This window comes from Heptranchias perlo, unplaced genomic scaffold (genome assembly GCF_035084215.1).
Source record: "Heptranchias perlo isolate sHepPer1 unplaced genomic scaffold, sHepPer1.hap1 HAP1_SCAFFOLD_251, whole genome shotgun sequence".
In the NCBI taxonomy this organism is placed as follows: Eukaryota; Metazoa; Chordata; class Chondrichthyes; order Hexanchiformes; family Hexanchidae; genus Heptranchias; species Heptranchias perlo.
Window position 1 is genome coordinate 375,806 of NW_027139263.1, and position 15,819 is coordinate 391,624.

Here is a 15,819-nt window from a genome sequence, read left to right on the forward strand (position 1 = left end):
ACAAATCCCCTGGACCTGATGACCTACATCCTAAAGAGGTTCTAAAAGAGGTGGCTGCAGAAATAGTGGATGCATTGATTGTGACCCTCCAAAACTCCCTAGATTCGAGAATGGTCCCAGTGGATTGGAAGGTAGCAAATGTAACCCCGCTATTCAAGAAAGCAGGGAGAGAGAAAACAGGGAACTACAGGCTAGTTAGCCTGACATCAGTCTTCGGGAAAATGCTGGAATCCATTATTAAGGAAGTGGTAACAGGGCACTTAGAAAATCATAATATGATTAGGCAGAGTCAACACGGTTTTATGAAAGGGAAATCGTGTTTGACAAATTTATTCATTTTTTGAGGCTATAACTAGCAGGGTAAATAAGGGGGAACCAGTGGATATAGTATATTTGGATTTTCAAAAGGCATTCGATAAGGTGCCTCATAAAAGGTTGTTACGCAACATAAGGGCTAATGGGGTTGGGGGTAATATATTAGCATGGATAGAGGATTGGTTATCGCACAGGATACAGAGAATAAGGATAAACGGGTCATTTTCAGGTTGGCAGGCTGTAACTAGTGGGGTACCACAAGGATCAGTGCTTGGGCCTCAGCTATTTACAGTCTATATTAATGACTTAGATGAAGGGACCGAGAGTAATGTATCCAAGTTTGCTGATGATACAAAGCTAGGTGGGAAAGTAAGCTGTGAGGAGGTCACAAGGAGTCTGCAAAGGGAAAGAGACAGGGTAAGTGAGTGGGCAAGGAGGAGTAGATGGAGTATAATGTGGGGAAATGTGAGGTTATTCAATTTAGTAGGAAGAATAGAAAAACAGAATATTTTTTAAATGGTGAGAAACTATTAAATGTTGGTGTTCAGAGAGATTTTGGTCTCCTCATACAAGAAACACAGGAAGTTAACATGCAGGTACAGCAAGCAATTAGGAAGGAAAATGGTAAGTTTGCTTTTATTGCAACGAGTTGGAGTACAAGAGCAAGGAAGTCTTACTACAATTATACAGGGATTTGGTGAGACCACACCTGGAGTACTGTGTACAGTTTTGGTCTCTTTATCTATGGAAGGATATACTTGCCTTGGAGGCGGTGCAACGAAGGTTCACTGGATTGATTCTTGGGATGAGATGGTTGCCCTATGAGGAGAGATTGAGTAGAATGGGCCTATACTCTCTGGAATTCAGAAGAATGAGAGGTTGATTTATATAACCAATTGTAAACAATTTTACAACACCAAGTTATAGTTCAACGATTTTATTTTTAATCCCACAAGCTTTCGGGGGCTTTCCCCTTCCTCAGGCGGTGGAAGAGCTTTCGGGGGCTTTCCCCTTCCTCACACCGCCTGAGGAAGGGGAAAGCCCCTGAAAGCTTGTGGGATTAAAAATAAAATCGTTGGACTATAACTTGGTGTTGTAAAATTGTTTACAATTGTTAACCCCAGTCCATCACCGGCATCTCCACATCATATATAACCAATGATTCAAGGAACATATGATTCAATGTTTCACACTGAAATATATAAGATTCTGAGGGGGCTTGACAGGGTAGAAGCTGACAGGTTGTTTCCCCTGGCGGGAGAGTCTAAAAGGTCCCAGTGTGTTCAACCATCCTTCTGATAGATCCCAGTTTGTTTGTCAACCTCTCTGATAGGTCTCAGTGTGTCATCTCATTGAAGCATGTAAGATTCTGAGGGGGCTTGACAGGGTAAATACTGAGAGGTTCTTTCCCATGGCTTGAGAATCTAGAACTAGGGGGCATAGTCTCAAGATAAGGGGAAAGCCATTTAAGACTGAGATAAGGAGGAATTTCTTCAGAGGGTTGTGAATCTTTGGAATTCTCTTCCCCAGAGGACTGTGGATGCTGAGTCATTGAGTAAATTCAAGGAGTTAGGAGATAAATTAAAAAGCAGGACTTCAAAGGTAGTGATCTCAGGATTACCACCAGTGCCACGTGCTAGTGAGTATAGGAACAGGAGAATAGACCGGATGAATGCATGTCTGCAGGGATGGTGTAGGAGGGAGGGATTTAGATTCCTGGGACATTGGGACCGGTTCTGGGGAAGGTGGGACCTGTACAAGTGGGATGGTTTACACCCGAGCAGGACCAGGGCCAATGTCCTCACGGGGGTGTTTGCTAGTGCTGTTGGGGAAGGTTTAAACTAGAGTGGCCGGGGGATGGGAACCTGAGCGGGGAGTCAGAAGGGAGTAAAGTTGAGAGCAGCAAGAGAGGGGAAGACTCAGGGGAAATTTACAATACAAATAGTACAAACAGTTGTTCAAGAACAAGTGAAAGGAAAAAGCGTAGAGCAGCAGAAAGAAAGTGTACTTTAGGCACTACAGATAAAGTGAAAACTAGAAGGCGTAAAGCGATTAACTCAGCATCAAAGCTGAAGGTCAGGCTAGAGTTCAGTATACAAATGCACGGAGTATAAGGAATAAATTAAATGAACTACAGGTTCAAATTCAAATTGGAGGGTATGACATGATAGCTATTACTGAGACATGGCTGCAGGATGGTCAGGATTGGGAACTAAATATACCAGGTTATAAGGTCTACAGGAGAGACAGGGAAAATGGAAGAGGGGGAGGAGTAACCTTAGTGATTAGAGATGAAATCACTTCAATGATAAAGGAGGTTATAACGAGAGGTAAGCAGCCAACAGAGACCTTTGGGTTGAATTGAAAAATAGGAAAGGATCTAAGACTAGAGTGGGAGTTGTGTATAGGACCCCTGGCAGCAGCTCTGAAGTGCTAAATTGTACAAATGCAGAGATTAGACAAGCGTGTAACAAAGGCACGTGATACAGAATCGGTTTATACCCCTGAGGGGCAAGAACTCTACTTGCCAAAAAAAACAGCCATGGTCAACTAAAGAGGTAAGGGACAGTATAAGACATAAGGAAAGGGCACACAAAAAGGCAAAAAATGGCACAGATCCTGGCGAATGGGAAAGATACAAAGATCAACAAAGGGTCACAAAACAGATAGTAAGAGCTACAAAAAGAGAGTATGAAAAGAAACTTGCAAAGGATATCAATACGAAGAACTTTTATAGTTATATTAGGAAAAAGAGGGTGGTCAGGAGCAGTGTTGGCCCCTTAAAAACTGAAAGTGGGGATATTGTCATTGACAATGGGGAAATGGTGGACATGTTGAATAATTACTTTGCGTCAGTATTTACAGTAGAAAAAGAGGATAGCATGCCGGAAATCCCAAGAAAACTAATATTGAATCGGGGACAGGGACTCGATAAAATTAACATAAGTAAAGCAACAGTAATGAAGAAAATAATAGCACGAAAGAGTGACAAATCCCCAGGACCAGATGGTTTCCATCCCAGGGTTTTAAAGGAAGTAGGTGAGCACATTGCAGATGCCCGAACTATAATCTTTCAAAGTTCTCTGGATTCAGGAACTGTCTCTCTAGATTGGAAAATTGCACATGTCGCTCTGCTTTTTAAGAAAGGAGAGAGAGAGAAACCAGGGAATTACAGATCAGTTAACCTAACATCTGTTGTGGGGAAATTGCTGGAGTCTATAATTAAGAATAGGATGACTGAACACCGAGAATTTTCAGTTAATCAGAGAAAGCCAGCATGGATTTGTGAAAGGTAGGTCGTGCCTGACAAACCTGATTGAATTTTTTGAAGAGGTGACTAAAGTAGTGGACAGGGGAATGTCAATGGATGTTATTTATATGGACTTCCGGAAGGCATTTGATAAGGTCCCACATAAGAGACTGTTAGCTAAGTTAGAAGCCCATGGAATCGAGGGAAAAATACGGACTTGGTTAGGATGTTGGCTGAGCGAAAGGCGACAGAGAGTAGGGATAATGGGAAGGTATTCACATTGGCAGGATGTGACTCGTGGAGTCCCGCAGGGACCTGTCTTGGGGCCTCAATTATTCACAATATTTATTAACGACTTAGATGAAGGCATAGAAAGTCTCATATCTAAGTTTGCCGATGACACAAAGATTGGTGGCATTGTAAGCAGTGTAGATAAAAACATAAAATTACAAAGCGATATTGATAGATTAGATGAACGGGCAAAACTGTGGCAAATGGAATTCAATGTAGACAAATGTGAGGTCATCCACTTTGGATGCAAAAAGAATAGAACAGGGTACTTTCTAAATGGTGAAAAGTTAAAAACAGTGGATGTCCAAAGGGACCTCGAGGTTCAGGTACATCGATCATTGAAGTGTCATGAACAGGTGCAGAAAATAATCAATAAGGCTAATGGAATGCTGGCCTTTATATCTGGAGGACTTGAGTGCAAGGGGGCAGAAGTTATGCTGCAGCTATACAAAACCCTGGTTAGACCGCACCTGGAGTACTGTGAGCAGTTCTGGGCACCGCACCTTCGGAAGGACATATTGGCCTTGGAGGGAGTGCAGTGTAGGTTTACTAGAATGATACCCGGACTTCAAGGGTTAAGTTACGAGGCGAGATTACACAAATTGGAGTTGTATTCTCTGGAGTTTAGAAGGTTAAGAGGTGATCTGATCGAAGTTTATAAGATATTAAGGGGAACGGATAGGGTGGATAGAGAGAAACTATTTCCACTGGTTGGGGATTCTAGGACTCGGGGTCACAGTCTAAAAATTAGAGCCAGACCTTTCAGGAGCGAGATTAGAAAACATTTCTACACACAAAGGGTGGTAGAAGTTTGGAACTCTCTTCCACAAACAGCAATTGAAACTCACTCAATTGCTAATTTTAAAGCTGAGATAGATAGCTTTTTGGCAACCAAAGGAAAGAAGGGATATGGGCCAAAGGCGGGTATATGGAGTTAGATCACAGATCAGCCATGATCTTATCAAATGGCGGAGCAGGCATGAGGGGCTGAATGGCCTACTCCTGTTCCTATGTTCCTATGATAGATTTTGGACACTAGGGGAATCAAGGGATATGGGGATCGGGCGGGAAAGTGGAGTTGTGGTCAAAGATCAGCCATGATCTTATTGAATGGTGGAACAGGCTCGAGGGGCCGTATAGCCTACTCCTGCGGCTATTTCTTATGTTCTTATTCTGATGTATTTTGATGCGTTTCTTTGTTTTGGTGTGTTGGTGTGTTTTGACGTTTGTATGTTTTGACGTATTAGTGTTTTTTCACATTGATATGTTCTGGCGTTTTGGTATATTGTGACACATTGGTATGTTTTCACGTGTTTGCATGTTCTGGTGTGTTGGTGTGCATGTTGATGTGTTTTGACATGTTGGTGTATTTTAATATGTTGGTGTGTCAAGGCATAATCGTGTGTTTCACGTGTTCTTATGTTTTGACATGTTGGTGTGTCTTGACGTGTTGTGGTCTGTTAGTGTGTCATGGCAGAACGGTGTGTTTTCAAATGTTCATATTGTTACATGTTGGTGTGTTCTGCATATTGGTGTATTTTGATGTGCTGTGTTTTGACATGAAGGTATGTTGTGGTGTGTTGGGACGTATTGGTGTGTTGTGTTGGATTGGTGTGTTGTGTGTTGTGTTTTGGCGTGATGGTATTTTCTGGCATGTTGGTGTGTTTTGACATATGGCTGTGTTGTGACGGGTTTGTCTGTTTTGATGTCTTGATGTGTTGGTGTATTTTGACGTTGCTTTATTTTGATGTGTTGCTTTGTTTTGATGTGTTGGTATGCTGTAGCATGTTGGTTTGTTGTAGCATCTAGTGTGTGGCCTGTTGGTACGTTGGTGTGTTTTAACATGTTGGTGTGTTTTGATGTGTTGGTGTGTTGTGGCCTGTTGTGTTTTTACAAGTTGGAATGTTTTGATGTGTTGGTGTGTTTTGACATGATGGTATGTTGCAGTGTGTTGGTGTGTTGTGATGTGTTAGTTTGTTTTGATGAGTTGGTATGTTCTTACATGTTGGTATGTTTTGACTTGGTGTGTTGTGGCATTTTGGTATGTTTTGGTGTGTTCGTGTGTTGTGGCATTTAGTGTATTTTCACATATGTGTTTTTACAAGTTGGTGTGTTTTGACGTGTTGGTGTGTTTTGATATGATGGTATGTTTGTGTGTTAGTTTGTTGTGGCACCTTGGTATGTTGTGGCGTGTCATGTGTTGTGGCCCATTGATGTGTTGATGTGTTGTGGCATATTGGTGTGTTTTGATGTGTTGGTATGTTTTGACATGTGTTTTGACATGATGGTATGTTCTGGCATGTTGGTGTTGTGGCATGTTGGTGTGTTTTGACTCGTTGGTGTTTTGTAACATTTTGGTATATTGTGCTGTGTTCATATGTTTTGACGAGTTGGTGTTTCATTCATTAACATGTTTTTAAACTTTACAAGGGCCATTCACAGTCACTGATCCTTCCCCCTCCTCTCATGAACTCACCAACTTGCCCAGGTCCAGCACGCTGGCCCTTATTGAGCTCTGAATCTGGACAGAGAGTTTCACTTGTTGTGTATGAACTCTGCTCCTCTTAATTCAAAGTTTTTTAATTCAAATTATTTGATAATTCAATTTTGCACAGTCCAAGTTTCCACTTTACTGTCATTTCCATTGCTTAATTCAAACTTTTTAATGCAAAATGGGCTTTGCATTATCAGGAAGTTGTTCTCCATCATTAATGAACACAGCTTGTATAAAGGCTAAAGTTGAACACTATTTTTAAGCTGGAGCTTTGCGAGAGTGGATGGAATTTGATAAGGGCAGTTCACTTGCACTTGATACCCCAGCTAACCTTTAATAGCACCAACAAACATTTTGTAAGATTTTATGATTGGTATAATATCATTTGTGGTGCAAATAATGTTAGAAACTTTATGTGAAACAACTGGAAATAAATGGCCTTTGAAATGAATATCTGTTTTTTATACAAAGGTAGTTGTGAAGTGGGAAGAGAATCCTGGGACAGACTAGCTCACAGGATCAGGAGTTATTGACATCACTCTTTGCCCACGATACAGTCGGCTTCTGTGTGCAGCCTGCTCCAGCACGGGCTCGGGCTCCGGGGTCGCCAACAGTGTGGTTCTTCAGAGCTGGCTGTGCACCCCTATTGCCAGTACCATGGCTACATAAGGGGATGAGGACTCACATACAGACCCTTCCAGGTAGACGCCTCCATTCAATTCACCAGGGGAGCTACAAACTGCACATGTTGCTTTCAATCATTCACCTATCTGCCCATTCCCCAGATATACACATCGCTGAGTGAAGGGCAAAGGTATATAGCAATGGAACGGCTCAAAGGTATTCTAAGATTCACCACTCTGTGTAATCAGACTGTGGGACAGTGAACATTGTGTGTAATCAGACTGTGGGACAGTGAACACTGTGTGTAATCAGACTGTAGGACAGTGAACACTGTGTGTAATCAGACTGTGGGACAGTGAACACTGTGTGTAATCAGACTGTGGGACAGTGAACACTGTGTGTAATCAGACTGTGGGACAGTGAACACTGTGTGTAATCAGACTGTGGGACAGTGAACACTGTGTGTAATCAGACTGTGGGACAGTGAACACTGTGTGTAATCAGACTGTGGGACAGTGAACACTGTGTGTAATCAGACTGTGGGACAGTGAACACTGTGTGTAATCAGACTGTGGGACAGTGAACACTGTGTGTAATCAGACTGTGGGACAGTGAATGCCAGTTTACGATTGGGAAGCATAAAAAAAATGCCAAAGTTCAGAACTACTTTTAACCTGGAGCTCTGGGAGAGTGTTTGTAATTTCATCAGCTTGGTTCACAGAACCAGATGGATCAGGCAGCATTTTCTGATCTCGTCGGATCGGTGTGAGATAAGACTTTTACCTTTCAGCCCAGCCCATTAGACACGCCGGGGTCAAGGAGCTGCATCAAAATCAGGGTAGAATTTCCAGCAGGAGCCCTAAGGGGTCAGTCTCGGGGTCAGGGTCAGTCTCGGGGTCAGGGTCAGTCTCGGGGTCAGGGTCAGTCTCGGGGTCAGGGTCAGTCTCGGGGTCGGCCGATCCCGCGTCGGCCTTAATATAATAATAGGATTCGATAGGTTGATATGGAGGAAGTATTTCCTCTGGTGGAGGAATCCAGAGCAAGTGGACACAATCTTAAAATGAGAGCCAAGCCAAATGTAGAGCTGAAGAAGCACTTTATCACACAAAGGCCAGTCGAAGCCCATGGAATTTAAGGCCAGTGTCTGCTTGGACGTGAAAATGGCTGAGAGACAGAAAGCAGAGAGTGTCGAGTTTCTAGTGGCAGTGCGACTTGTTATGATCCGAAATGCACTACCTGAAACGGTGGTGGAAGCAGATTCGGAACAACTCGCTGCCTAAAAAGAATTTTCCTCATCTCGCCTCTGGTTCTTTTGCCAATCACCTGAAATCTGTGTCCTCTGGTTACTGACCCTTCTGCCACTGGAAACAGTTTCTCCTTATTTACTCTATCAAAACTATTCATGATTTTGAACACCTCCATCAAATCTCCTCTTATCCTTCTCTGCTCGAAGGAGAACAACCCCAGCTTCTCCAGTCTCTCCACATAACTGAAGTCCCTCATCCCTGGAATCATTCTAGTAAATCTCTTCTCCTTCTCTCAGTCCTTGACATCCTTCCTAAAGTGTGGTGCCCAGGACTGGACACAATACTCCAGCTGAGGCCTAACCAGTGTTAGCATAACGTCCTTACTTTTGTACTCTATGCCTCTATTAATAAAGCCCAGGATCCCATTTTCTTTTTATCAGCCTTCTCAGCTTGTCCTGCTACCTTCAAAGATTTGTGTACATACACCCCCAGGTCTCTCTGTTCCTGCACCCCCTTTAGAATTGTACCATTTAGTTTATATTGCCTCTCCTCATTCTTCCTGCCAAAATGTATCATTTCACACTTCTTTGCATTAAATTTCATCTGCCGTGTGTCTGTCCATTTCACCGGTCTATGTCCTCCTGAAGTCTGTTACTATCATCCTCACTCTTTACTACATTTCCGAGTTTCGTGCCATCTGTAAACTTCAAATTATGCCCTCAATACCCAAGACCAGATCATTAATATATATCAGAAAGAGCAGTGGTCCTAATACTGACCCCTGGGGGACACCACTGTATACTTCCCTCCAGTCTGAAAAACAACCGTTCACCACTACTCTCTGCTTTCTGTCCTGTAGCCAATTTTGTATCCATGCTGCCACTGTCCCTTTAATCCAATGGGCTTTAATTTTGCTAATAAGTCTATTATGTGGTACTTGATCAAGTGCCTTTTGAAACTCCATATACACAACATCAACCACACCACCCTCACCAACCCTCTCCGTTACTTCAACAAAGAACTCAACCAAGTTAGTCAAACACGATTTGCCTTGAACAAATCCGTGCTGACTTTCATTTATTAACCTATATTTTTCCAAGTGACAATTAATTTTGTCCTGGATTACAGTCTCTAAAGTTTCCCCACCACCGACATTAGGCTGACTGGCCTGTAATGACTGGCCTGTAGTTATCTGGTTTATCTCTCTCCCCTTTTTTGAATGGGGGTGTAACATTAGCAGGCAGAGTAAGAAGAGCAGACAGGCAGTGCAGGGGTCCCCTGTGGCCGTCCCCCTCTCAAACAAATATACCGCTTTGGATATTGTTGAGGGGGATGACTTATCAGGGGAAGGCAGCAGCAGCCAACTTCCTGGCACCAGGGGTAGCTCTGCTGCACAGGCTGGGAGGAAAAAGAGTGGAAGAGCTATAGTGGTAGGGGATTCTATCGTAAGGGGAACAGACAGGCGTTTCTGTGGCCGTAAACGTGACTCCAGGATGGTTTGTTGCCTCCCTGGTGCCAGGGTCATGGATGTCACTGAGCGGCTTCAGGGCATTCTCAAGGGGGAGGGTGAGCAGGCAGAGGTCGTGGTCCACATTGGGACCAACGACATAGGTAGGAAGGGAGATGAGGTCCTGCATCAAGAATTTAGGGAGCTAGGTAGCAGATTAAAGAGCAGGACCTCAAAGGTTGTAATCTCTGGATTACTCCCAGTGCCACGGGCTAGTGAGTATAGAAATAGGAGGATAGAACAGATGAATGCGTGGCTAAAGAGTTGGTGCAGGAGGGAGGGTTTCAGTTTCCTGGATCACTGGGCCTGCTTCTGGGGAAGGTGGGACTTGTACAAGTCGGACGGGTTGCATCTGAACCAGAGCGGGACAAATATCCTTGCGGGGAGGTTTGCTAGCACTGTTGGGGGGGTTTAAACTAACTTGGCAGGGGGATGGGATACAGAGTGGAGCTACAATAGGGGGTGATGTGCAGCCAAATATAGAGAAAAAAACAAGTCAGCTTGGAAGACAGGGCAAATATGTGAGGGCAAGGCTGGATGGCATCTATTTTAATGCAAGGAGTCTTGCGAATAAGGTGGATGAACTGAAGGTGTTGATAAACACATGGGAGTATGATATTGTTGCTGTCACAGAGACATGGTTGAGGGAGGGGCAAGACTGGCAGCTCAATATTCCAGGGTACAGAATCTTCAGGCGAGACAGAGGGGGAGGTATAAGAGGAGGGGGGGGTCGCAATATTAATTAAAGAATCAATTACTGCCATAAGGAGGGATGATATATTAGCAGGTTCCTCTAATGAGGCCATATGGGTGGAGCTTAAAAACAAAAAGGGGGCAAGCACTTTGATGGGAGTGTACTATAGGCCCCCAAACAGTCAGGGGGAGATAGAGGAACAGATATGTAGGCAAATCTCAGAAAATTGTGCAAATAATAGGGTAATAATAGTGGGGGATTTCAACTTCCCCAATATTAACTGGGATACTCAGAGTGTAAAAGGCTTAGAGGGTACAAAATTCTTAACGTGCATCCAGGAGAGCTTTTTGAGCCAGCATGTAGAAAGTCCTACAAGAGAGGGGGCGGTACTGGACCTAATTCTAGGGAATGTGGCCGGCCAAGTGGAAGAAGTGCTAGTAGGTGAGCACTTTGGTGACAGTGACCATAATTTGGTGAGATTTAAGGTGGTCATGGAAAAGGACAGGGAGGGGCCGGAAATAAAGGTTCTAAATTGGGGGAAGGCCGATTTTAATAGGATAAGGCAGGATCTGGCCAAAATGGACTGGGATCAGCTGCTTGTAGGAAAATCCGCATCGGAGCAATGGGAGTCTTTCAGAAGGGAGATTGGAGACCATACAATGGCAACATGTTCCCGTAAAGGTCAAGGGTGGTTCCAAGAACTCCAGGGAACCTTGGATGTCAGGGGATATACGAGAATGGATTAGGAAAAAAAGGAGGGCTTTTGGCAGATACAAAAGGCTAAAGACGGAGGAAGCCCTAGAGGAGTACAAAAAGTGCAGGGGGATACTTAAAAAAGAAATTAGGAGATCAAGGAGGGGCCATGAAATAACACTGGCGAGCAAAATAAAGGAAAATCCTAAGATGTTTTATAAGTATATTAAGGGTAAGAGGATGACTAGGGAAAAAATAGGGCCCATTAGGGACAAAAATGGCAATCTGTGTGTGAAGCCGGCAGATGTAGGAGGGGTTCTAAATGAATTTTTTGCATCTGTTTTCACTATGGAGAAGGACGATGTAGACATAGAAATACGGCAGGGGGACTGTGATATACTCGAACATATTAACATCGAGCGGGAGGAGGTATTGGCGGTTTTAGCAGGCCTAAAAATGGATAAATCCCCAGGCCCGGACGAAATGTATCCCAGGCTACTGTGTGAGGCAAAGGAGGAGATTGCGGGGGCTCTGACACATATATTCAGAACCTCTCTGGCCACAGGGGATGTGCCAGAGGACTGGAGAACTGCTAATGTAATACCATTATTCAAGAAGGGGAGTAGGGAAAAACCGGGGAACTGCAGGCCAGTGAGCCTAACATCAGTGGTAGGAAAATTATTGGAAAAAATTCTGAAGGACACAATTAGTCTCCACTTGGAGAAGCAAGGATTAATCAGGGATAGTCAACATGGCTTTGTCAAGGGAAGATCATGTCTGACTAATTTGATTGAATTTTTTGAGGGGGTGACTAGGCGTGTGGATGAGGGTAACGCAGTGGATGTGGTATACATGGATTTCAGTAAGGCCTTCGATAAAGTCCCCCACAGGAGACTGGTCGAGAAGGTACGAGCCCATGGAATCCAGGGTGCCTTGGCACTTTGGATACAAAACTGGCTTAGTGGCAGAAGGCAGAGGGTGATGGTCGAAGGTTGTTTTTGTGACTGGAAGCCTGTGGCCAGTGGGGTACCACAGGGATCGGTGCTGGGTCCCTTGCTGTTTGTGGTCTACATTAATGACTTGGATATGAATGTAAAAGGTATGATCAGTAAGTTCGCTGATGATACAAAAATTGGTAGGGTGGTAAATAGCGAGGAGGATAGCCTCAGTCTGCAGGACGATATAGATGGGTTGGTCAGATGGGCGGAACAGTGGCAAATGGAATTTAACCCGGAAAAGTGCGAGGTGATGCACTTTGGAGGGACTAACAAGGCAAGGGAATACACAATGAATGGGAGGACCCTAGGCAAGACAGAGGGTCAGAGGGATCTTGGTGTGCAAGTTCACAGATCCCTGAAGGCGGCGGAACAGGTAGATAAGGTGGTAAAGAAGGCATATGGGATACTTGCCTTTATTAGCCGAGGCATAGAATATAAGAGCAAGGAGGTTATGATGGAGCTGTATAAAACACTGGTTAGGCCACAGCTGGAGTACTGTGTACAGTTCTGGTCGCCACACTACAGGAAGGATGTGATCGCTTTGGAGAGGGTGCAGAGGAGATTCACCAGGATGTTACCAGGGCTGGAGCGCTTCAGCTATGAAGAGAGACTGGGAAGATTGGGTTTGTTTTCCTTGGAGCAGAGGAGGCTGAGGGGGGACATGATTGAGGTGTACAAAATTATGAGGGGCACAGATAGGATGGATACTGAGGAGCTTTTTCCCTTCGTTGAGGGTACTATAACAAGGGGACATAGATTCAAGGTAAAAGGCGGGAGGTTTAGAGGGGATTTGAGAAAGAACTTTTTCACCCAGAGGGTGGTTGGAGTCTGGAACTCACTGCCTGAAAGGGTTGTGGAGGCAGGAACCCTCACAACATTCAAGAAGCATTTGGATGAGCACTTGAAATGCCATAGCATACAAGGCTACGGACCAAATGCTGGAATATGGGATTAGAGTAGACAGGGCTGATGGCCGGCGCGGACACGATGGGCCGAAGGGCCTCTATCCGTGCTGTATAACTCTATGACTCTATGACAATCCTCCAGTCCTCCGGCACCATCCCCACATCTGAGGAGGATTGGAAGATTGTGGCCAAAGTCTCCGCAATTTCTACGTTTACTTCCCTCAGTAACCGAGGATGTATCCCATCCAGACCGGGTGACTTTTCTACTTTGAGCACTACCAATCTTTGAAGTACCTCCTCTTTATCTATTTTTATCCTGTCGTGAAGACTGATGTGAAGTATTCATTTAGTGCCTCAGCCATACCCTCTGCCTCCACAAGAAGATCTCCTTTTGGTCCCTAATTGGCCCACCCTCCCTTTGAACATAAGAAATAGGAGCAGGAGTCGGCCACAAGGCTCCTCGAGACTGCTCCGCCATTCAATAAGATCATGACTGATCTTCTACCTCAACTCCACTTTTCTTGCACTGTCCCCATATCCCTTGATTCCCTTAGTGTTGAAATATCCATCGATTTCAGTCTTGAATACACTCAACGACTCAGCATCCACAGCCCTCTGGGGTAGAGAATTCTGAAGATTCACAACCTTCTGACAGAAGAAATTTTTTCTCATCTCAGTCCTAAATAGCCGCCCATCTTGAGACTATGACCCATAGTTCTAGACTCTCCGGCCAGGGGAAATAGCCTCTCAGCATCTATCCTGTCAAGCCCTGTAAGAATTTCAATGAGGTCACCTCTCATTCTTCTAAACTGCAGAGAATATAGGCCTAGTCTACTCAATCTCTACTCATAGGATAACCCGCTCATCCCAGGAATCAATCTAGTGAACCTTCGTTGCACCGCCTCTAAGACAAGTATATCCTTCCTTAGGTAAGGATATACTTGTACTGTACACAGTTCTCCAGGTGAGGTCTCACCAGAGCAAGCAAGACCTCCTTACCCTTATACTCCAACCCCCTTGCAATAAAGGCTACGATACCATTTGCCTTCCTAATTGCTTGCTGTTCCTGCATGTTAATTTTCAGTGATTCATGTACAAGATCACCCAAATCCCTCTGAACACCAACATTTCTTAGTTTCTGACCTTTTAAAAAAATATCTATTCTTTCTACCAAAGTGAATAACCTCACATTTTCCCCACATTATACTCCATCTGCCAACTTTTTGCCCACCCACTTAACCTGTCTATATCCCTTTGCAACCTCTTTGCATCCTCCTCACAGCTTACCTTCCTACCTAGCTTTGTATCGTCAGCAAACTTGGATACATTACACTCAATCCCTTCATCTAAGTCATTAATATAGATTGTAAACAGCTGAGGCCCAAGCACCGATCCTTGCGGCACCCCACTAGTTACAACCTGCCAACCCGAAAATGACCCGTTTATTCCTACTATCAGTTTTCTGTCCATTACCCCCAATCCCATGAGTCCTAATCTTGTGTAACAACCTCTTGGTTGGCACCTTATCGAATGCCTTTTGAAAATCCAAATATACTACATTCACTGGTTCCTCTTTATCTACCCTGCTAGATACATCCTCAAAAAACTCCAACAGATTGACTATCCTTTTTGCTATTCATATGTTTATATCAGACTTTTGGGTTCTCTTTTATGTTACCCACTAACCTATTCTCTCCCTGCCCCTCTTATTTCCTTTTTCAGTTCTCCCCTGTACTTTCACTGTATTCAGTTTGGTTCTACTGTATTATCATAAGCCCCCTTTTTCTGTTTCATTTTAACCTCTTTAGCCATCCAGGGAGCTCTAGCTCTGGCTCCCCTTCCTTTCCCCCTCGTGGGAAAGTGTCTGGTCTGTACCCGAACTATCTCCCCTTTGAAGACCTCCCATACTTACAGATCAAACACCAGGAAGTAGAAGCTTGAAGATTCATAGCAGTCATTTAGTGAAACTGTAATAGAGAAAACATTTGTGTAACTAACCAATTTATTTATTAAAAAGCAAAATACTGCAGATGCTAGAAATTTGAATTCCCACAATGAGATTCCTGTCATTCTGTTGCATCGGAAAGCTTTAGTTGTGATCTTCATTCTATCTTAATCCAGGCTGGGGTTGCTATTGTTGACCACAGTTCAGGACCTCTCACTGTGTTCCTGGTGGCCCAGTCTATAAGCAGCATCAACAGCACCTGTGAATCATAGAAATTACAGCACATTCGGCCATTCAGCCTGTTGAGTGCCAATGCTAGCTCTTAGCTGGAGCTACATATTCTTATCCCATTTCAGTGCCATGGGCAAGTTGGTGAAGTTAGGTTATCCAATTTTCTCAACAATGGGCAAGGGGAGAAGGAAGGAAATAGAATTCTGGAGAGGAGAATTCTGGGAAAAGTGGAAAAGTTTCTTTTTTGGGCAAAGAGATTTGTCAAACATTTGTTCTAAACAACTTTTAGCTCAGGAAATTCACGTTCTAACAAAGTAACTACCTGAAACCACTGAACACAACAGACCATATTCATCATGAATACAAACAGGGCAGACTGTACAGATAAAGGTTGGAAAGGGGTTTACAGAGATTTGGGATCAGGGTGGCTGCTCGTGTGGAGGATAAATACCAACACGGATTGGCTGGTCCAAATGGCCCATTTCCATGTTGCAGTTTGTACTAAATTCTATTTTATTCATAAATGTATAAAGAGAGCAAACCTATTCATAACTAGATAGAACACAAGATTTTCAGCCAAGTGTGATTTGTACTGCTTTCTACTCAGTGAAAATGTTGCCATTTC

At 43.9% G+C, this 15,819-nt stretch overlaps 1 protein-coding gene across 2 annotated transcripts in view; it reads right to left on the minus strand.

Moving 5' to 3' along the window:
- Window positions 1–15,819, minus strand: part of LOC137310393 (phosphorylase b kinase gamma catalytic chain, skeletal muscle/heart isoform-like) — a 171,295-nt gene that overhangs the window by 112,296 nt on the left and 43,180 nt on the right. For both annotated transcript variants that reach the window (XM_067978227.1, XM_067978226.1), the window contains exon 4: window positions 14,931–14,985. In XM_067978227.1, the coding sequence (XP_067834328.1) occupies window positions 14,931–14,985 (55 nt within the window). The remainder of the gene's footprint in view (window positions 1–14,930; window positions 14,986–15,819) is intronic.